Source organism: Manacus vitellinus, unplaced genomic scaffold (genome assembly GCF_001715985.3).
Source record: "Manacus vitellinus isolate BGI_N305 unplaced genomic scaffold, ASM171598v3 scaffold_8_pilon, whole genome shotgun sequence".
NCBI lineage: Eukaryota > Metazoa > Chordata > Aves > Passeriformes > Pipridae > Manacus > Manacus vitellinus.
Window position 1 is genome coordinate 10,566,576 of NW_021940864.1, and position 23,654 is coordinate 10,590,229.

Sequence of the window (23,654 nt, forward strand, 5' to 3'; positions counted from 1 at the left end):
GGAAACAAAGCATGCAACATGCAGCATCATCTGGGAAGATCTGGCTAATCATGTACTTCAGCAAAGATGCCCACTGCAAGCATCACCACTCAAAAGTAGGCATGGTTCTTACTTTGGGCCCTACTTCAGGGGAGTAGACCTACATAGATAGTTTGGCATTTGCAAAAAAAAAAAAAAAAAAAAAATGTGATACTGTGTACCCACAGACCGTATTGCACAATAGACAGAAATATCCCAGACACCATAAAAACAGTTGTGTTGCCAGTAAACACTTCTGAATGCAGAAAGGGGTGGTGTAACTTCTATTAGCAGGAGAGGAGTTCAAGCAGCAGCACTACCCAACAATTCCCTCGAGCAAACAATATAATTGCACTTAAATCTCTTCAAATCAGTTAGCCTAGTTGCCATTCATGGCAATGATGAAATCCAACAAGTAGGTTACTTGTTCTAGTTCTAGTACTCTGGATATTCACCATCTCAAAAATAGCATTGTAGATGCTGCAATGTTTCAACAACAGTTCTTTGCCATTCCTTTTAAAACATGGCTAAACTTGACATCAGAAAGTCTAACTCATTCCCACATCCTCAGAACAGCCTGCCCTATTTAATTGTAGAACTGTGTTTGCAAGGCCAGCACTTCCATTAGCTGTCTTTTCAAATAAATGTGGCATTTAGCCAGTGAGCTGCTGACCAAAAGTCTCTCCCACAACAGTACATTTTGCACTGGAGACTGAGAGGTCATTGAATGGCATCTGCTTTCACTGACACAGCACTCAAGTCACTTCATTGTTCCTAATTCTCAAGCAATGTCTTACTGGAGGAATGCACAAAAGACTGTAAACACAAGAATTCCTCTGACAGATGCCCCACCATTTAGCAATTCCAAACTACTTTTCTGGATTCTCCTATATCTGCTCATGTTTTTTCTAATGCTGCCTGTGGCAAGCTTCCCAGCAGGCAACCCCTCAAAGACGTATGCTTCCAAATTACAAATAATCACAAGTCTGCAATGTAAATCTGAAACAATTTTTAGAGTCTTGTCTGAAGAGTAAGATCACTACCAGGAAGGCAGATAAAGTCTATATACAGATTATTTAATGTCTCAATGAACTATAAAACTTTCTAAAGCAAATCCCCTGGAGGGGGCACACCTACCAATTAAAGTATTTTCCAAGTAGTTACTGCTACCTATTGATTCATTCTCATCATTATTAAGTGAACATCTGGGAAAGTCAGCCATATTTTTTAAAGACACTTTGCCTGTCTATAGCTTCCATTGATTCAGACAGTTTTCTACAAATTTACCTGAAACCTACACCTTCTAGCAAAGCTTGTCTCTTCAGTGACAATCAGGACAAGTCTTCCTCTAAATAGCATAACTGCCACCATACCCTACATACACTATTTATAAAGCTGATGCACAACTTTATAGAACAACAACAAAATAGAAAAACAACAATTAAATTGTCACAGATAATGTTACAGTAGAAATAAACACAGCAAGCAAACTGAAAATATTCACTTAAAATGCACAGATTATTTAGTGTTGCTAGTTTTTAAAATGAAGATAGATGCATAATAAAAAATGCAATGCAATCCAATATCTGTTTGGATTTATCTATAACCCAAACTATGGAATATACTTTTGGACACTGAGCTTTTAAAGTCACCTTGTAACATTTTTCTGGGGATTCCTTTGCCACATACAAGCATGTTCTTGGAGCTATCATTTTCAGCCTTTCAATTACTGCAATACACTTGGTGAATTCCACCCACATATAGATACTAGTCTGATATGGTAGCAGAATTGGGAACAAATATATATATGGACCTCTTTTGGCATTCTTTCAAGATAAACAATGACAAATCCTTTCATTTCCTATGCATCTCCATTCTTACCGTGCAACCTAGAACAAAAATCCTAGCTCAACCCAATAAGAAAATTTCTGTTTAAGTGAATTCAATGTTCTTTTAAACATCAAGATCTTAAGAACTCGCTAAGCCTAGATATCAAGCTTCAGTGGACTGTCTTTTGTTTGCAAGCTTTGATTTTAACCATCTGCAATGCAGCAAACTAGTAGCTTTCTTTCATTTCAATGTAAAAACACAGCTAAAAGTAAAAAAAGAAAATCTATGCTATTTGAAAGAAAAAATATGAAGACTGTCAAATGCTTTCATATCATATCTTTGACAAACAATTTCTTGTTACAGTAATAATAAGCAGGACTTGTATATACACGAAGACATCTTTTTATCATATTCTCTGACACTTGCTTAAGGACATACTGGAATTTTAACACTTCATGCTTAGATAGAACACTTTGAATCTGTATTCTGTTTCTTCCTGGAATGATTCAGCAGTACAAACATTTATCTCATTTCACAAAAAGAATACTCTGTAGTTATGTGATCACTTTAAGGTAAAACTCTAAACATTTTACTCAGGAAGTATTTACTGCATAGCATCATAGGAAGCAGCTAGGGCTTCCTGAAGCCATAAGGGTGGTGGAAATCCACAGTGAAATCCTGACCCCATCAAAATCAGCAGCAAAACCCTCACTAATTTTAATGGAAACAGAAATACACCTGGATTGACTCTGGACAGCCTGTATAAGGCAGAATACAGTCCAACTTTGGTATACATTTTGTTAGACACAGCTTCACCTCCGAGTAGAAAGCATCAATAAGTCTCAAAGCTTCATCTGCACAGTTTCAGTTATTAGCTGGGATCTCAGGCTGGAGACATGCATAGTAAAAATAACCTACAATGAGACAGCTGCAAGGAGAAAGTTCTTTTGAGGACCACATACAAACACTTCACAATGCTAGTGGCCTCCAGTCTACGAATTGGAACCATGACCTAATATGTTTTGTTGTTTTATTTCAAATCAAACACAGAACCTGTATTATATCAGAAAGCCTGAGGAAAGTTTTAATGATTGTATGCAGTGACTCCCCCTCACCCCTGTAATCTCCTGGCCAGAAAGAGAAGCAGAACTTTCAGCAGGCATCAGTCATTGCCAGTGTTAATGTAAGATTACACACAGGTCTGCCTACTCTGGAGGTTTTAAAATAAATTAAGTCTGTTTCTCACATATCCAATCACATTGGATCTTGGTGATACAGTTCAGCAAACACTTTCTTAAAAAGAGCAAGTCTCATTTGTATTCTGTTAATCTCCCCTACAACCCTTCAGAAGAAATATTGCTTTAATTTTATACCTTCCCCGATTCTTCAAAAGCCTCTGGTAGCTCATGGAGAGCAGATGAAACCTAATGCCCATTAGTGGCAAACTCCCATAGGGTAAGTTTTCCCTCAGTCTTTCTCACATAAGACTCTTGCACTGCAGTATGATTGTCCAATTACTGTGAGATCTCTCCTCTTATTGCAAACAGAACAAACAAGTTTATTAACAGCCATTACTCATTTTCTACAGTATTTGTGAGCCAGCAGAGTGCTGTTTGCTAAATGTGAACAGCAGTAATAGTTTGTATCAATGCAGAGCTCTATGTCAACTACGGTGAAGAATGGGCATCACAGGTGATTAGCAGTGGATGGGCTTAGCTTCATTGTCAAACAATCCCAGCAGTTTTAAATTACAGTAACAATGCAGTCACTACACAAAAGAAATTCCAACTATTATGTAATTTAGATCCAAGTAGAATAAGGGTGCTTCATTATTTTGCTTCTTTTTACACTCCAAAGAAACAAATAGATTTTTTTCTCTTCTGAAGAGATTTAAGGAACCTTTTAAAGCTTTAATATAAACAGAAAATTGAGCTGTACAGTGGATAACTGTAGCATGCAACTGTAGCATTTAGTTGATTTCAAAAAAGCAGTTTAATCTTTTGTCTTCATCAGTGAGAGAAGAACTACTGGTCCAGAACTACAGTCTTTCACATATTCAGGTGACATGTTAGCTAAAAATCTGTCACAGATCAATATCCAGTTTTAAGCATCACAATAGTTAACAAAAAATACAGTAAATCAGGGAAAGTATTATTTTCCAACTTTAGAAACAAGTTATTCTACTACTAAAAATGTGCAGTAATTCTGCAGTTAAATGCCCAACATTGGGGGCAAGAAGCTGAGGTATTCTGATACTGGCAAGCAGGTGTAACACTTAAAGGCTACATGTAACTCCACAGCGGCCTTCCTAAGGAAGGCTCTCCTCTTCAAAAGCCCACCCTGACTTGAGCTGCCACTCCACACAGTAGCTGTGTGTTTAACACCAAATCAAACTGCTGAGGGGTAGCAAGGGGTTGTAAGTGGCAAGGACACACAGGGAGATCTGCCTCACATTCAACCCCAGTTCCTACATACCAACAGAAGGAAAAAGAGCCCTTCCTTTTCCAAGACTCACACCCAGAATCCTCAAAGAGCACATAAAAATCTTCTCAAGAATGAAAACTAATTTTCATTAAGCATTTTAAAGCACATAAGCCACCACTCTATGCTTACATAAGGTTTCCATGATGAAAGTGTTCTTTTGCATGTTATTTCTACTACTGATATGGGATCTGGTTCAGTCTACTTGTGCAGACAGGACACAAACCAGATCTTATGATTTCACAGTGTTAAAGTCTGCAAACTTAGGCTTCTGCACACTTTGGCAATATTGATTTATTCTATTCTTAATTTTCAATACAATTTTCCCTTACTTCATAAGCACTAGGTCATTTCAACACTATTTAGTCCAAATATCCTTTTAAATCTTTTTTTCATATTTAAGATATCATGTACAAAAATATAGAATGGGGAAAAGATACCTTTTAATTGTGATACAGAAATCTGCAGCATTAACATTTTTTTAAGATTAAAACCAGCTTTTAAAAAAAGCTAGATAATAAAAAGACGTTTTTATTTTAATCTGATACACTGTCTACAACACACTGCACGACTTTTTTCTTTGAAGATATCAAATGGTGGAAATATACCAGAAGAGACACCTAAACTCCAGAGGAAAAGGAAACATGGATGAGCATGTCCTTCCTTTTCTTGTCGCTCAGGTGCAGCTGCTGCATATTCCCCATCACAGGCACAGAGTGCTTTCCAAACATAGCTGTCTAGAACAATAGGATAAATACAAATCATGTGAAAATACCTGATCCTCTTGAAGCTGGCTGCTAGGCCATTTACAGTACTGAAAATGAGATTCTCTGTTCACAGTACAGGTAGACTTGGTCCAGCATCCCTGGCTCGAAGCTACAGACAGCATCCTTTCCCCAGGCACAGAACCCCAGAGAAGTCTTCCTACAGCTTTGAAAAGCAGCTGTTGCTGCTGCTGCAATCCTTTTCACAGCAAGCTGGGCAGCAGGTCTGAGCCACAGATATGGATATGCTATTTAAATTTTTTACCAGGCTTCGGGTGACTCACACTGAATCCCCTCTTCAAACTGCCATGGAGATGTGGAGCTTCTTTTGATTGCCTGCCTCTCCTTCCCCCATGTAAATTTTTCAAGGACTGGTAACTTCACTGAGTCCTGAAGATACCTGCCATGTAAAGGAGTTTGACCTATCATTTAGCATCCTTCCTTTTTGCCCTGCAATTACCTCCAAATGAAAGCACAACAATAACAGCAATTCACTGTTATTACTAACATATAATCAGAGAACTAAACCCACAGGAAGGAGAAATTTAGGGAGAAAATCTGCTACCTCCAATTTCAGACCATCCATCAGACTATCCAGAAACACCACAACAAAAGAGCACGATAACACCCAAATAGAAAGAAAGACCCTTTCCCTGTTTGTTACAGTGCAAGCCCCTAAACGTGTAAAGGCACATTATTCTGAGCCCAGAGGCAGGGATGTCATCTTGGCTACACATATCTGCAGCACAGCTGTAGTTGTTATTGTTATAGGCAATTATGTTTGTGTTAACTTGTGCCAGACATTGGCTATTTGGGAATTTAAGGGGGCAAGCTTCCCAAATCAAGCATTGACAGGAACACCGTTTCTGATCTTATTTAAATGCAGGGGTGAAAAAGCACTCAAGTGATTGCCTTTCCTCTACAGGTCAGGAAATCCATTTTCCTTGCTTAAAAATCTATTCCAGTCTTCACCATAAGCCAAGAATAGGCAATTAAATAAACACTATCAAGTCAACAATAAAAGCTGGGAAGTTTTTGCATGCTATTCATCATTCCAAAATTACTGCACATGGTCAATGATCTCTTGTGCTCACGCTCACACATCACATCAATATCAGACTTGTCTTTTCCCAGAAAGGAATCTGAAACAAGGAGAAAAACCCCTGCTACTGTCCTTTTTGATAGACATACACAAGCGACCATTCCCAGAGGGAGGAAGGTTTCAGGAACAATAGTAAATGTAGACAAAAAGTATTAGGATGCAGAAGAAACAGATGCAGATGAATTTACATTATCACTTGTAGATTCATTTTCTAAGGATTGGTTATAGTGAAGAATGTGATTAGCCCACAGCAAAACTCTAATCCATAATTTGGAACAATTCACTAAGACCTTGCACATTTTTTTCATGTAAAGCAAATGCTTCAGCAATAATGAGGCAGGTAAACAAGACTGAATTGCAGACAATCTCTTGCAACTCACATCTCACATGACATTTTTGGATGCCACCAAAACGTCTATGGGATAAACTTAGCATGTGTTCATACAGAAGTGTGAATGTGTGTCTGTACATGCAAAATACAGCCCTCCTAGTCCACCTGTTAGCATGCAAGAAAATGGGGGGTTGACATGTCAGACTCTTCTCTGGTCAAGTATCAGGGTGTTAAATACAAGGTGGAATCTAGAATTTATAGCATAGTACTTGAAAATGGACAGATGTTTACCATTGCATCTTTCATTTTTCTCTGGCAGCATTTCTTCAACTCCACTTTCTTTATCCTAGATGAAATTCTTTTTATGGTGAAATTTACTTTCCAAACACTACTCCTTAATGCCTTCCTGAAAAGCCTCTGTCCTGCCTGAGACTAACCTTTATTAAACATGCACCAAGTTTTAGCACAATTTGTCCCAAACACACTTGGTTCCAAATTACTTTGGGATAAGATACTTGGGAATGAACAAATTTTAAGGTGGAAAGAGAAAGAAGAGGTCATAGAATGGTTTGGGTTGAAAGGGACCTTTAAAGATCATCTATCCCAACTCCTCAGCCATGGGCCAGGGGCACCTTCCACTTAAACAGGTTGGTCAGGGCTCTGTCCAACCTGTCCTTGAACACTTCCAGGGATGGGCCATCCAGCTTCTCTGGGCAACCTGTTCCAGTGCCTCACCAGTTTACCTCTGAGTAAAGAATTACTTCCTCTCAACCTCTCACCTTTCACTTTAAAGCCATTCCCCCTTGTCCTAGCACTATCTGCCCATGTAAAAAAAAGTTTCCCTCTTTCTTGTAAGCCCCATTTAAGCTATGAGGTCTCCCTAGAGCCTTCTCTTCTCCAGCTTGAACAACCCCAACTCTCTCAGGAAAGGCGCTTCAGCCCTCCGAGCATCATCAAGAAGTGTTGTGCTTCTGCACATTTCAAATCAGTCTATGACCAGAGATAATTGGTTTCTTATGCCATGCTGTTCCCATGGCATGTCAAAACATATCCAATCAGTGTGTCCAACATCTTTGCAGAAGAGCACTTGTCACATTCAGTAACACAGCATAGAAACATAAAAATAGAAGCACAATTTTTTTTTTCCACAAACAGCAGCAGGCCTGTTGTCCTAATTTACAAACTGACAAGTTTCTTTGTGGAATAAATTGCCAAAGTCATTCACCAAAAAGTCAAAACTGATATAAGATTTAGTTATGTACTATCTATTGTTTCTGTAGTTTCCACACCACTACTCTTCCACTAAGGTATTTTTTCATATTGAAGTAATTTGCAAGTTTCCATAACTTTTTCCAGTTGCACTACACAATTCACCCCCCCACCTGAAAAGTTGTATGGCAGACAGCAGCCTTGGCTAGTTCTTTAAAAGCACTTGCAAGTTTCCAGCAACATTGTTTCTCTCTCAGAATTCATTTCCTTGCTTTTAACATTGGTGACAAAAACTAGATTTTAATGACTTTTTTATGACTTAAGGTAAAGCAGACCCTAAAAACTAAGTTCATGTGCCACTGAATTGCTATCCTCTCTGGAAATCAGGAGCTCAGAGGCTCCATTTCGCAGCTGTGATAAAGGTTTTTAATAGCAATATCTTTATCATGCATTTATTAGCTATGCAGCTGCATATTTAGCAAGCTAATGATACCCTGGTAAAATGAAACCACAGTAACACATTCAACACCTGTATTTGTCTCGAGACAGCAAACGAGATTGATAATTTTTTTACTTGAGAGACTGTCTTGATTAAATATGGCTTAGGGAGAACCTACTATAACGTTGATAACTTTTTCAATTAAAGTCTTTAATTTTTAGGTCTGAATGGACAAAATTTAGTTTATTGTTTAGTACCATAAACAGAGAGACGGAATACTTGATTTCATTCTTTGATTCCTGCTTTACTTTTCAGCTCTAGAGAAACTTCAGATACACTGTGGTATTTTTCTTACCTTCCTGACTGAAAGCTCTTCCACCTGCTGTATCACAGTGAATTATGTCAGCATGTACTGATTATAAGTGACATTGGTCTGGATGGGTCGGATCAAAAGCTTTGTTATGCTCAAAGGACACCAGGTGGTGGTGGAAGACTCCTAAGTAGCATATTTGCATTCCTTACATTGTGACATTCATGTTGCCTTTCTCTTCAGACTACCTTCTCTCCTTCAAGATCTGCACTGCTGAAAGCTTTGAGACATAAAAACAACAATAACTGGGTCTTCAAAAGCCTAGCCAGCATAAAACCCTGTTTCAAACAGTATTCTCAAGTGGACACCAGCAAGAAGGGTAAGAGTGAGCAAAGCATACACAAGTGCTTTTTTCTGAGCAGTGTCCCTGATGCCAGCCAGGTAACAGTGGTGTACTCCATATCAACTGGATCATTCCCGGACACTCCATTTCCCAACCTGGCCCTTAGAAGCCTTTAATAAGCTTTACCAGGCTACCGTTTTATGAAAACAAAGTCTAGTACACATCTCACTCTATCAGCTTAAAACTAGGCACTGCATCATTAACATTTAAATTTGACCTACTCTAATAAAGTTGCTATGAAAATTCACATTAAAGTCCTTGTATCACAAACTACAACAACCTATGTAGCATCTTAAGGAAGCACAGTGTCACTTTTCTGAAGGCTTTGCAACATGAGCCATTTACTTTCCCCATTTTTGCTGGCTTTTATGCTACACCCCCAATTTCCCAACTTCCTGTCCTGTTTGGTCATACAGTTCAGAAAGAAAGGCTATTATTTCTACTTCTAACACGACATTCCTATACAACATGCCAATATACCACATAAGACTGCAAAGCCTCTGGGTAGTGTGATTGAAGAGTTTAACTGTAAAGGCAAAAGGGCATCATAATTCAGGGCATTCATAAAACTTCTTAGAAAATTGAGAACGACCCATAACACTAGCAGCTACAGAAAGCTCTACTATCTACAGGACTTTGAGAGCAAGAAATCAAATCAGGTATATATTAACTGACTTTTTTCAACACTCAAAGCAAACAAACAAGTTCAGTCGATGAGGTAACATTACTTCTGACAGTGAATGTTTGATATGAATTAAATAATTAGGCAAAAGGTAAATATCAGCACTTGACATTTTTTGCTTCTATAAAGAAATAATTAAATTTTCCACTTAGATATTAGTTTCAATTTTCTTACAAATGTTATGAATATTTTTTTAAGGGGCATCCAATGTTTTTACTGTGATACACCACACTTTTTTGCAGGTGTTGAGTACCCTTGCATGCCCTGTTACAACTACCTGGCACAGCAGTGTCATTGGTATTTGTGAAGTTCATTTTCATCTGGCACCTCCAGAGCAATATACAGATTCCCTGGAATAAGAACTAGAAACAGAGGAAAAACTGCTACTGTTTGCAAATTTGCTTGCAAGGGCCAGCAGGCCAAGAGATGCTGCTCTCAGGAGAGTGCCTGGTAAAAATGACAAATTTCTATATTAATTCTGTAAGTCTTAAGTTCAAACTCTGAAAGAGCATTTAAACCAAGGCAGTTGTTAGTAGCTCAAATAATTTTTAATAGTTCACCTGTGTTCTGTACTCTATGCCTGCTGCATTTCTTTGAATACTACAGATCTACAGTTGCTAACTATTATAAACTATAAAGCTTTCTTGTTACAGCTAGCTTCAAGCTGAAAACAAAATTAAAATCTCATCCAATAAAACTGATAACAGCAGGCCCACTGTTTTTATGACTAAAATGAAAAGCTTTATTCATATTGCAAAGCAGTCAGAGACAAGACAGGGTAAGCACCATTCTGAGAGGCTCTGCATTAACATAACATGAGGAGTCTCTGCACTAAAAAGCTGACAAGTCTAAATCATTTCAGGAATGTTTTTAGACGTCTGGGGCACAGAATTCCACAGACTGAAGGAATATTGGATAGTGCAGAGAAAAACAAGGGAGGAGAGAAGTCAAGTGAATCCACTGCTACACAGAAGCTAAATATTAAGCAGAATCCCCCTGGGAGACAGTTTTCAGTAAAAAGACTTCAGTGAACATTGATTTAAAGCAACCACATGATTCAAAACTCACAGGTTTATGGTGAAATATTGTTCTGAAACTTCCTTAACAACAAAAGAGATTCAGAAATTCATCCTACTTTATAAACAAGTATCATTTTCATAGTACTTCTAGTGTGTTGAAGGCTTTCTCTACCATATCACTCTGCATATTGAAGGGTTATAACTACACCTTTCCTCATGTGATCAATCAAGCATTTATTTTCCTTCTCTGGGAGGAAAAAAATTATGAGGATGAAAACGCTGAAAGAGATGCTTGGCCTTATTTGTCCAAGCAGTGAAAAAAGTAACCATCAAATTGAAGTTCATTTTAAAAGTGCTAAAGAAGAATCATGGGTGAAGAGAAAAAGCACAAGCACATGAAAGCAAACATATGCGTGTGTTCATGTTCACATACATGTTCTTATACACTGACTGCCCTATATCAGTAATAAACTGTCTGAAAAGCAATAAGGACTAACCTCCACATTTTAGTGAAACTGTGCATCAGGCTCACACAGCGAGGCAGAGTTGGAGGTTTGAGTCCATCCATTTGAAGGAGGAGGGCAGGAACACCATACAGAACCAGGTATTTCACGTAAAAAAACAGCACTTGAGCTAGAGCCAGGCCACCTAAAAGAAAAAAAAATAAACATACCTTAAACAAGGTCCGAAATATTTTTAAAACCTGTTAATACTGACTACTTCCAAACAGCAATTATTCAAAGAACTAAGACAAGCATCATCGGTTGATGGGATAGACACCAGCTACTTTTGCAACAGCCACAGGATGAAAGCACATGCCCTTATGACATTAGGCACACACACAAAATAATACCATCATTCCAATATGAAGGCACAAGTATGTATCTGTAGTTCCACCTTCAAAAATCTCTGGACTGTGGGTGTCGCTATGAAAAAAATAAATACTGACTTGAGTTAAAATCAGAACATAGTGATATAAGCAATGAACATGTACTACAGAGAAAATGAAATTTATCTTTGTAAAAAAAAAAACAAACACAAAACCAACCAAAAACCAAACAACCACTCTACACTTTTTGCTACAGAACAGATATAAACAATGGTTATCATTGCAGCTTATCCTGACAGTCCCACAAACATCCCACATCCTGTCAGATTAAGTTCCCAGAAAATACCCTCTACAAGGTCCCTTCTGCTGCAGCCAAGGCATAGAAGACTGGAACTCCACTTGAGATAATGCTCAAAGCATATTTCAATTTTTAAACCCACAGGACAAAGGTCTCCTTAAGGTGCTCTAGCTACCTGATTTCCAAAGGAGAAATTTTGGCAGTGTGTTTGCTCACGATTTAACCTCAGGGTATGGCACAAAATGTAGCATCTTGCACAGGTGTGAGGTGAAAATCATACATATTCTCAGAGTCATTACTCATGCAAGTACAACCTTTGCATGTATTACGAAGGAAGATGATTCATATTAATATTCTAAATGTTTTCTGCCGAACAAAATGGCATTGACCAATAATCATAAGTAGAAAGCCAGTAAAAAGCAGAGGTTGACACATTTACAGAAACTGGTGAATTTATTCCTAAAAGACCCAACTTTGGCGAACTTTTCCATCTAACTGACAATTTACAAAAGGAAAATCTCACCACAAAGAAGGGAAACTAAAATTATTATACTTCAGGAGAGAAAAAAAATTATATAATGCAATTTTTACATTTCCTTTCATTCTAGTGTTCTGCTTTGCCTCAGTCATATTAACTAATTTGACTAAAGCACTTTAGATATTTAGCCTAATTTTAAATCCTTCCAGCAGGCTTTCCTTGGAGACAAAGTTTTCAATCTGACTGCAGCAGTACAAGTCCATGAACATTTAAATAATCTTCCTTTTCTGGGTGCAAAACATCCCTTTTGCGTTCTGCTGACTAATGAGTATACTATGGATGACAACTAAAAGTTAAAAATTAAAAATTCATCTACTGTATAGCAACCTAGAGTGAAATTCTGGCACTGATGATGTAAAATGCAAAACTCCTGCTGGCCTACACATGACCAGTATTTTGCTACTACAATCCAACATTTTTAGTTTTAATATTATGACCCATGCACATTATAGGAAACAGTTGTGACATACAAGATAAAAACTGATATTAGAACAAAATACCAAGACATGAAGCTTATGTTTTTTTACTTCAGGGGAGCAGCCATCTAGTTTTCAATAGCATTTTCCCCCAGAGGGAAACAAATAATCAGAAGCACAATTTGGATACTAGCCAATTAGCTCCACATTAGATTACTGCTAAATCATCTATACCATCAACTTTCTGCTTTAATTCCCATCTCATTCAGAGTCTCATTTGTTTTCTGGCAAATTTCATTGGAGAGCTGAGCACCGACACCCACACAAACCAATTACAAAGAGCACAGCTGCCTGTGCAGTAGTAAAATTCAAAATCCTTTGGTTGTGCTTGATGGAAAGATATTTAGAAACAGAATTCCACTCTCTTGAGACTTGAAAATCAATACATTTGATTTTAAATACAAAGATGAAAGATTCTGAGTTCTCAGACACAAAGATATGCAAGTTTTAGAAAAAAAGGCATTTTCACCCATCTCCAGTAACACCCATGTAAGTTGTCATTACTGTAACAGACAGACAGCTCAGTAGCAGTGGTGTCTTAAACACAGACATCACATAACCAATCACTACCTGGCACACACGAGCTGTTCTGCGAGTGGCAATTTTAAGAGTCACAATAACAGCAACACAAAGGCCCCTGTCAAAATACATAGATTAAGTTCTCATTGGTTTTGGACTCATCCCAGAAGTATGACAGTTCTGGACACACATGGAAAGCTAGGGGCAAGATTCACAGCCACGCACAACAGCTGGGCTGCATCGGTAACAGGCACAGCCTTTAAATCTTCTTGCATACCCGAGACATTCCAGCTGCTTTGCATTTGCTCCATTCTAGCACAAAGCAGCCAGAATACACTGCTTCACCTGGTTTAAAAACATGAAATCAAAAACAAATTTTAAGATCAATGCCAAATTTCTCAAATTCATTAACACTATCATGTAATTTGTTCTCTAGCATTTGATAGAAAGCTTAAGAACTCATCCTCACACATGACCATTATCTTAAATTGGAAACAAGCTATATTAAGTGTATATTAAAACACATCTAAGGGAAAACGTATTGCCAGAATTATCTTTTCCCCAAAATAAATTAGTTCAAAGGATTCAGAGTCAAGGTTAATTATTTTTTTTAAAATAGAAATGTGTTAAGGGATAAAATAGTTAAAAGTACCCAATCTTGACCCCATATACTTCAACAGTCAAGCTGTTTGAAGTCCCAGATTAAAGTAAATTACTTTTATAGAAGTTGGTATTTTCAATTTATCATCTTGTAATCCTCAAAACATTCTAGGTTTTCCTATGCTTTAAAAATGTATTTATAGACCTTCAAATAGTTTCCTTAACCTTAAATTTACTGCAAAACTGTATTTCCTAAGTTTCATAGAGCTCAGTTTCAAGGATAATTAGAATTTAGAATATTCACAAGTTTTAATTTGTTTTAGTCTACATGTTCTCAGAACTCTGCCTAGTATTTTTTTGACAAAAGTTAACAAATAGCAAGCAATAAAATACTTGGATCCAGGTATTACAAACCATACTTGGCATTTTTCTGTCCATAAACTATCACCATCACCAAAAGTCATGGTCAACTGTAACTTAGAAGGCAATTTTATTAAGAGCACTCACAACTTGACCATTTTTGCAGCTACATTGACCCTATGACATTACTGACTGCAGATGCTTGTTTCTGTCAAGTATTAGGACAGGTTCAACTAGAAAACAGAGATAAATATGCAGTCACATTTCAAAAGAGTTACTGACACGTGGCAGAAGTCTAATAGGAAGCAGAGATTTATAACAGCTCAGAATTTGGGGCTGCATCATCAAGTTCAAAATATCCCAGCCTTCCCGTAGCACACAAGAAGCAAGAAACATCCTGATGTGTATGGAGCAGTGGCAGGAAAGTAAATACCACAGTGTTTGTCCTGGAGGCTAAGTGCTTATTTTTAGACAAAACTAAATGGACATAAAGATCCCAGAATGAAATTACTTACACAAGACTAAACAGAGCTGTCAAGGGACTCTCAGTCAAGGCATAGACAGTTCTTCCAGGTTAAAGAAAACCAGAAGGTTTTTCAAGCACACACATGCCTTAAAGGCACCTACCTTGAATATTCCCAAGGCCTTTGAAAAACCTGGTCTAGTGGAAGGTGTGTTTCTTCACAGTGGCTAGTATGGGGCTGTGTTTTGGACTTGTGCTGAACATAGAGCTGATGAAAACACAGGGATGTTTTCATTACTGCTGAGCAGGGCTTGGCAAGTCAAGACCTTTTCTGCTCCTCACCCTACCAGCAAGAAGGCTGGAGGGGTACAAGGATTTGTGGAGGGGAGGGGACACAGCCAGGACAGATGACACAAACTGACCAAAGGGATATGCCATACCATATGCTCATGCTCAGCATATATAGCTGAGGGAAGAAGAAAGAGGGGATGCTCCTGGTGGTGGCGTTTGTCTTCCAAAGTAACCGCTGTGCATGATGGAGCCCTGCTTTCCTGAAGATGGCTGAACACCTGTCCGCCCACAGAAGCAGTGAATTAGTTCCTTGTTTTGCTTTGCTTGCACATGCAGCTTTTGCTTTATCTATTAAACTGTCTTTATCTCAGCCTATAAGTTTTCTCAGTTTTATCCTTCCAATTGTCTTCCCATCCCACCGCAAAAGGAGTGAGCAGCTGTGTGGTGCTCAGTTTCTGTCTGGAGTTAAGCCACAACACACGAGTAAAAAAAGTAGTCATAGAAGTAGGTTAATTAACAATACTATCTGGAAGTTTATCCTGCAGAAAAGATTAGGAAAAAAAATTACTTTCCCAGACACACACTTCTTTATCTAAAACAGTGAACTACTTAATATTTTAGAAAATAAAATCTAAGACTTCTGATTCATGTTCACGTTTCCAGTTTTCAAAACAGACATCAAGATGCCAAATATTTTATCAGTTTCTCCCTATAATCTTGTAGGATGAAAGAAGTCTCAGATCACTCTTAGTATTTCATAATGCACAGACACTCTAATTTCAATAGCAAAACACTGCATGCTTCTTAAAATGAACTCAGAAATCCATTTTCTATCTATGGGTTTATTAGAAAAAACTGCACACACATGAAAACCAGCACCTTACATCCAACCTACACTGACTACTCAGCTAGGTCTTACTTTCAAGGAGGAACTCATGTAACACGTTTTCTTCTAACAAATTAAAACATAGAATCAGCACTTACAGATTAAACCATGTGGCTCCATCTTTGAATAGATCACATTCTAGACTGACTTACATGCCACTCATACGAAAATACCCTTTTGAAGTATTAGAGCCTAGTTAATAGTTAAAACAATGATTGTTAATTGACCCTAACTTGTGCATACTTCACTACAAAAAAAAAAAAAACAGCACATGGTTAAGACCAACACATTAAACCCACAGAGCATTCGAAACCTTCTATCACACATGTGTACATCTCAGATGTATGTCTATACATCACACACCTGACAAAGCACATATAGATTCCTAGTCAAATATATTTTCACATCTACAGCTATTAATATCATAGATAAATCCAGTGCAACGATTGTATTGAACAATACATTCTCATGCAGAATTCTGACTTTCATCATTCCCTATACCTTGCAAGACTTACATGAAGCTCTGCTCAGATGAGCAGAGATGAGTAGATGGTGCTGAATCACCATCACAGGATAAATGTGAAACCTCATAAGGGAAATATAGGCAGTGCTTTTTCAACATCTGCCTTATCAGAATTGAACTTCACAAAGAAATGAACTAGCAACATACATTTGTTTCACTTTCTATATGATACAATGTACCCCAGCAGAGTGAATTTTACCATTAATAGAAAATCACTTGTTTCAATTTAAGTTCTTTCAACTAATGCTACTGAGCTCCCCATTATATGTCAGTAAATTTGTCATTCAGATACAGAAGCCTGAAGAACATACATTGAAAAGGATCACCAATCTACCTGTCCTTTACTCTTTTCTCTTATCCCTGGTTTTATTACATACCATATATGAACATTACTCAGTAGAACAGAACCACCTCTGATCTGGCCTAGTGTAGCTATTCCTCCACTATACTGCAGTTCACCAGGATACTGGACTATTGGAATTCATAGTGGTTTTTATTCTTGGTGCCTGCAAATCTTCATTTTACAGTGTAAAATGTAAAGGCAGCAAATTAATCCAAATTAACTTTAAAAACTGAGAAGAACGATCTGTCATGGTTTCCATTAACATGGAATACAGGTCTTCCTACTATGTCATTTTTAATTCTGAAAGCACCCCATTCTTTCAGACAATCTGACTGATGCTACCAGAATGAGATGCAGCACTGACATAAAACCATGGAATTGCTACAAACATTGCATTTGATGCTCAACATTAAAAAAGCACAAATGCCCTAATATTGCTCAATATGTCAATTGCTAACTATCCACAGACAAATATTTGTGAACATAGACACAATGATTTGTGAATTCTGGAAAACGCTCACATTCTCCAAACAATGGCTTCCTGGGACCAATAAATAACAGTTCTGTGCTTGCACAGCTGACATTTTTAAATTAATTCTGTGTTCAGACATTAACATCCCTTCCACAAACTGAAGGGACACAGAGATATGGCAAACAGGCGCACATTTGGATACAGTCACTTTGTATTCCTTATTCTGTTCCAAGTGTGGGAGCTCATATTTGGCTACTGGAAAGCTACATTGCTTGGTATGACCTGGCTTTTTATATAATTCCTAGCACAGAAGATCAGCACTGTTGAGAAGGATTTGAAGCCAAGGTTTGCTGCAAGGACAGGGCTGTCAGGAATAGCAGGTCTTAGAAATGAGGCACTCTGAGGAGAGCACCAAAGCCCAGGCCATGAGCAACCCTTAGTACTGTGCTGTCAGGTGCTTAGCATGTCTGGTGGGGGTCTTGGAGAGCAGTAATATCTTCTGCTGGGAAAGAGAGGTACACCACTGGAGCCCACTGCATTGAAGGAACGCACAGGCCAATACAGGAGTCACTGAAGAAACAAGTACAAGATTTCACATAGATTTTGTTTTCTCTATCTCATACTATCTGGAGGATATGGCTGAATGCCTTCCCCAATATCCAGACAGGATTCCCACTGCCCTATACAGAGAAGATTAAAGAGCTATGGATGATGACTGAAAATCATTCATATCTCAAGCTACCCAAAAGACTTAGCACTGGGAAATCTAAAAGCTCTTCTCCTCAAAGCTAGCTCTCATCACCTCCTCTTCCTCCACACCAAAGACTGACATTGTTACTCTTGCTACCAAACACAGGTCACCGAGGAAGCAAAACACAACTGCATACTGAGTTTGAAATGATACTCTTTTCAGACCCATGTAATGCAGCTTTTTGTTAATGCACATGGCATTAGATCTTCAGTACTATGGCCACAGCTTCCTGCAATATAAACATGCAAGTTTAAAGTACTATGTGCAGAATGCTAAAGGAAACAATTTAAACATGAGGAAGAATATGTGGTAGAAGAAATTCTGACATCTGTGTGGCATATGGGGATTTTGGTATTGAGTAGGGGAGGGGATACCCTGAAAACAGATCTGTAATATTTTCTTATTTTATTTAGTCCACGTTAAGATGTGGATGCAACAAGTTTTTTCTCATCTCAAGGTCAGAAAGCCAGCAAAATGTCTTCAACATGGAAAAAAATTAAACAATTGACTTCATACTCTCTAGCTGAAGAGCTTAAATATTGAATGTTCATTTTCTCTCTTAGTAGAGAAGTTCCTCTACATAACATGAAAAATAGCTTTAGGAAAACTGCTGTTTTTCAGAGGACCTTCCAGTTAGGACTCAAACTATTTCTCATTTAAACCCCCCAAAATCCAAAACACTTTCTACTCATTAAAGGATTGATGCACAGAGGGATGCAACCTGCACTCTCTCAGGGCAGGGTGGTTATTGTGCACAAGCTAACATAGGGATAGCAGTAATCCAGGGAAACAGAGGGCACCAGGAGAGAAGTGAAGGTTCTACCTTTAGACAACCTAAACATACACTGTCCTCACTCTTCTGTTCACAATTCCCAACACTCTTATCACTCAGTTAATTGCTTTGAATAATGCCAGTTACAAATATAACCTGCATAAAGCAGCAATTAAAGAGATTGCACAGATACTTCAATGACAGCAGTGCTTCCATCCACAGTACCCCAACAATGCTGGAAAGCACATGCCGCATGTCCTGGTTTGGGCCAGAACAGGGTTAATTTCTGCAGTAGCCAGGAGGGGACATGGCTAAGACAGTTATTCTGTACCACCTGAGGTCATTGTAAGGGGTGGGGAAAGGGACTCTCACTTCAGAGGAGAAGGGGCTCTTTCAGGTTGAGCAAGTGTGGTGGACAGAGTGGAGTAACGCTGGTCCCCAGCCAGATGAAGTAGTTGGAGCAGCATGGATGTGGCTTGAGCTCCACACTCTCTCTTTTGTACACTTTTGTTATTAATATTGTGACTGTTCATTTTCTTATTCCATTGCCATTTCCAGTAAATTGTTCTTATCTCAACCTGTGATCTTTGCCTCTTGGACTTCCAATTGGAGGGGGGGAGGGGAAGTAACACACTTTTAATGGGAGTACTGAAGTAGAGAATACTGTTCCTAAACCACAACACACATCATTATTTACTCAAGAGAGAGGCTTCATCTATCCGGATTACATAGCCAGTGAAGAGACTGAAGGATACCGATTCAACAAGCAAAGAGTGAAGCAAGGCTACAATGCCCTCTGTGCCTTTAAGACACTACAGTAATACATCTCCCAAGGTACACCAAACAAAAAACCCAGCTGGGTTATTTGGGACAGAAGGTAATTTCCTGTAGAGAGGGAGAAGCTCTGCTCTGCACTGGCTTTGACTTGCTCACATTCAGATAAGTAGGCGAACACACAGAACGAGGCATTTGCAAGTGAAATGCAATGAATGGGGTAATATAACCTATAGGTCAAGAGTGCTGGTACGGTAATGCACATACTGGTTCATAAAGGGCATAGAGAAAAGAACCTCACAACATTTGACCTACCGAAGACCCTTGGTTTAGTTGCCAAAACACACAAGTCTAAAAATTTTAGAAGTTGAAGAAAAACTAAAAAACAAAAAACATACAATTCACAGAATATCCTAACAGTAGCTAATGCACATGAACAGCAATATTGAAGGCAGTTTGCACCTTTGTTACAGTTAAATACACAGGCATCAAAACCATACCACTTTGGTATATTGCTGCTTGTATAAACTCATGTGCCTAAAATTCCATCCACACAAGAGAAAATACTTCTCTTACTGTTGGGTAATTAACATTGTCCCAGATACTATTTTTCTCTTAATTTTCTCCCTGTGTGCCCTCAGCAATGTTACTTTAGGTCACTTCAGCATTTATGCTTTACACGGCCATAAATGACAATGTTGTACACTAGCATTTTAAACAAGTACTCTAAGTCAGTCTGGGTTTAGTTTAGGGTTTATGAGTTTTTTATTTCTTTGTTGTCTCACCTCACAGGAACACCACACAGTGATGTAGAACACAATTGCAGCTTCACACACATGAAGTGTAGACTGACATTGCCCTTGGATGCTGACAGCAAAATCTCACAACACTGTTGTCTTTACCTGCATTACTGGCATTTATTGCCCATTGTTCAAAGTTATCCTGGGAAGAAAAATGGAGGAGCAGATATAACCTCCCTGATTACAGGTGATTGCAGAACAGCCTCACAGTCTTTCCCCTGAGTTTACCAGACTATCACAGCAGCCAAGCATCATGGTAAGGGTAGATGCTCCATGCTGCTTTGAAGCTGCTGTAGTTAAATATAAACTACAAAATGAACAAAACTCATCAGTGCAAAAAGGCTTATATATCATGTGGTTAATCCTCCTGAGTCAACAACAAGCTGCTTCCTTGGTCTCAAGACTCAGTTATCTGATATAACTGGTTTTAATAAAACAGAATGCAAAATAACAGGTGTTTGGCTCTGTACAAGAACTGGTGTAGAAGCATGGTAAGATCCATAAGGGTCCAGTAAGACTTAACAAAATATTACTAGTACCCTTATTACTCATATATTGGTGGCTCCCTAAAGCAAGTCACAACAGTGGCCTATCACTGGTTTGAGTCTAAGGAGACCTCTACAATCATTGTGATTGTGTTGGATCTGGCTGGGATGGAGTTCATTTCCCCCATGGCAGCCCTCACAGTGCTGTGCTTTGCACTGGTGGTCAGAGGGGTGTTGATGGCACACCAGTGTTTTGGCTACTCCTGAGCACAGCGTTGGTGCTGTGGTATTCCTTCTGGGAGAGGACACAGGTAGGCTGGCTGACCCAGGCTAGCCAAGGGAATATTCCATACCCTATGACATCAGCTCAGATATAGGGGCTAGGGAAGAGAGCTGGGGAGGGGGAGTGGGGGGATTCGTTGTTTCCAATGGCTGCCTGCTAAGAAACCATTGCACGTGCTGAAGCCCTGCATCTCGGGAAGGTGGCTGGACATCGCTGCTCATTGGGAAGTAGGGAACAAACCTTGTTATTTTTCACTTCACTTTTGGGTACGCAAGCTTTTGCTTTAATGAACTGTCTTATCCCAATCCACAAGTTGTTTTCCATCTTACTCCCCTTTATGGTTGGGAAAGGGAGTGATAGAGCAGCTGGGTGGGCACCTGGCATCCAGCCGAGGTCAACTCACCACAGTGATAAACCTGCAGAAAAAGCTTTTAGTGACCAACTTCTGCTTCAAAATCTCATCCATGGTATATCTTAAACAGCTGCTTTCATTAAAAAGATGAAGCTCAGTAAGTAGAGTTACATTTTGAATACACCTCTCCTAAAAGCAGCATCTCCACAGGCGACTCATTAAAATACAATCATTTGACTTGAAGTCAGACAGCTTTACAGTCCAAACTTGCTTTAACACTGGCTTTCACCATCTGTTGCTTTGAGGCATTTTCACCTTTTCTAATCATCTAATAATCTAAATGCATTTTAATTCTCAGGATTACACACTTTTTTTCATCAAATAAACATACAGCCTACAGTGTTGTCTGTGAAGTAATTCACCCTCAGCTCCCCTTTAAAATCAACATTGGTAGTCTTGAAAGGAGGGAGGAATTCACTAGTAGCATCATAGCTGGAATATTTCATCCCTAACTCAGTAGCTTTGCCTGCCTTACCAAGTGGCCAGCTTTTTGTCACATACACAAACACCAGGAGTGAACAGATTTAATTCATCAATGAATTGACATTGATAACAGAAGAACTCAGAATCTACTTTCTAAACAGTGAATGAGTGCGGAATAGAACGAACAGTGAACCACAGAGGCAAACCTCTCACTTTCTTGCTCTCCATCTGCCCTTGCCCTTTTTTAAATATAAAAATCATACTGAAATATGTATTAAGTGTTTATTTATGCACCTACAGATAAACACAGAGTGCACACATTGCCCTCTGCTGACCAGCATCCAATGCACAGGTATCCTCTAACACACACTGCTCTTCATAGGTAATCTTCAGCAAATGCTGGACAGGACCATACCAGCGTGTATATTTCTGCCTGGTGTAAGAGACACCTCCATCAATTCAGAAATCACCAAGAGCTTTTCAGAACCTGCTTTTAAGGTCTGGGGTTTCTTTCTTTTGTTCCTCCTGCCTGGTGATACACATAGCTGGGAAGGGAAGGGAACAGAAATCAAGTCGACCACATATGACAGCTGTTTACAAACCATCACCTAAAGCTCTTGCTGGATTATGCTGCATTTATCAGCACTTTTTCCTCACAGTTGGGCATTTTACTGAAATATCAGGAAGCTTGGGCAAGGGCAGAGGTGGGGGAAGCCAAGCAGGAAAACATAACTGAGAGGTACTGACTGCTAAGTCAGGTCATCATATTTGCAAGTCCTTCTCTCTACTAGTTTCACAAATTCTGTAATTTTCCTTTTCAACATGAACACAGCCTAGAAACATCAATCAGAAGGAGATCAATAATAATTCTTAATATCTCTCCTCCTCCATCCCCACACTAAAAAAAAAACTCTTTTAAGTGTCCACTTCTATGACTTGAGGAGGAGAGGAGGAGAAACACTTCAGACCACATTTTATAGACATACTTTAGATTGAAAAATGTACAGAATATTTTTAATTTAGGAAGCAGCTCAATACATTCAACTAAGCTTGTAGAGCATCTACATATTATATTAAGAACCTGCAGACCACCTTTCTGACAGTGGCTGGCTATAATGTACTACTCAAGCATCTAGAGATGGACATAAAAGAGAAGTAGACTGGGGACCTTAAAGTGGGAGAGAAGAAAGATTTCTGCTATTGTTTCTATACTCACCCAAGGCCCAGTAGGATGCAGACTCCAAAGGCAGAGCACTACTGTAGAGAGCATGGATATACATGAGATGAATCATCAGCTCAGCCAGGCACCACCAAAAGAAAATACGGATTATGCCCACGATTAAGATGCTGAGATTGCTCTTCACACTGAAAGCTTCTTGTCTCCTCATCTACAGAAGAAATCCAAAGAGGTTAACCAGCACATAACTGACTGCTTTAATCAAAATACTCATCCTGAGAACTTTTTGACTACATCATTTGGAAATTCCTGACATACGCTTGAGGAAGACTGTCTGTCCATTCTCAATCTCAGTAAGCCACAGAAACCAACAAGAAGCCAAACACGAACACACTGCACCAAACTCTTGTAAGAAAGGTCAAGTGCTGTTAACCTGAACAGAATCCAGACACAAGACTTTAACTCCTGTAACTTGATCAGCCTCTAGAGATAATATAAAAAGATTAAAGAAAGCACAGCTATGAAGGTTTTCCAAGTAGCAGTCCTTCCAAACACAGAAACAATGACTGCTTGCTCTTAAAACGCCTCCAA

At 38.7% G+C, this 23,654-nt stretch overlaps 1 protein-coding gene across 1 annotated transcript in view; it reads right to left on the bottom strand.

Moving 5' to 3' along the window:
- Positions 1–23,654, bottom strand: part of HHAT (hedgehog acyltransferase) — a 143,189-nt gene that overhangs the window by 112,875 nt on the left and 6,660 nt on the right. Inside the window, exons 6-7 of the mRNA XM_008932966.2 lie at positions 23,103–23,274; positions 11,086–11,236 (exon numbers count right to left, since the gene is read on the bottom strand). Of these exons, the coding sequence (XP_008931214.1) occupies positions 11,086–11,236; positions 23,103–23,274 (323 nt within the window). The remainder of the gene's footprint in view (positions 1–11,085; positions 11,237–23,102; positions 23,275–23,654) is intronic.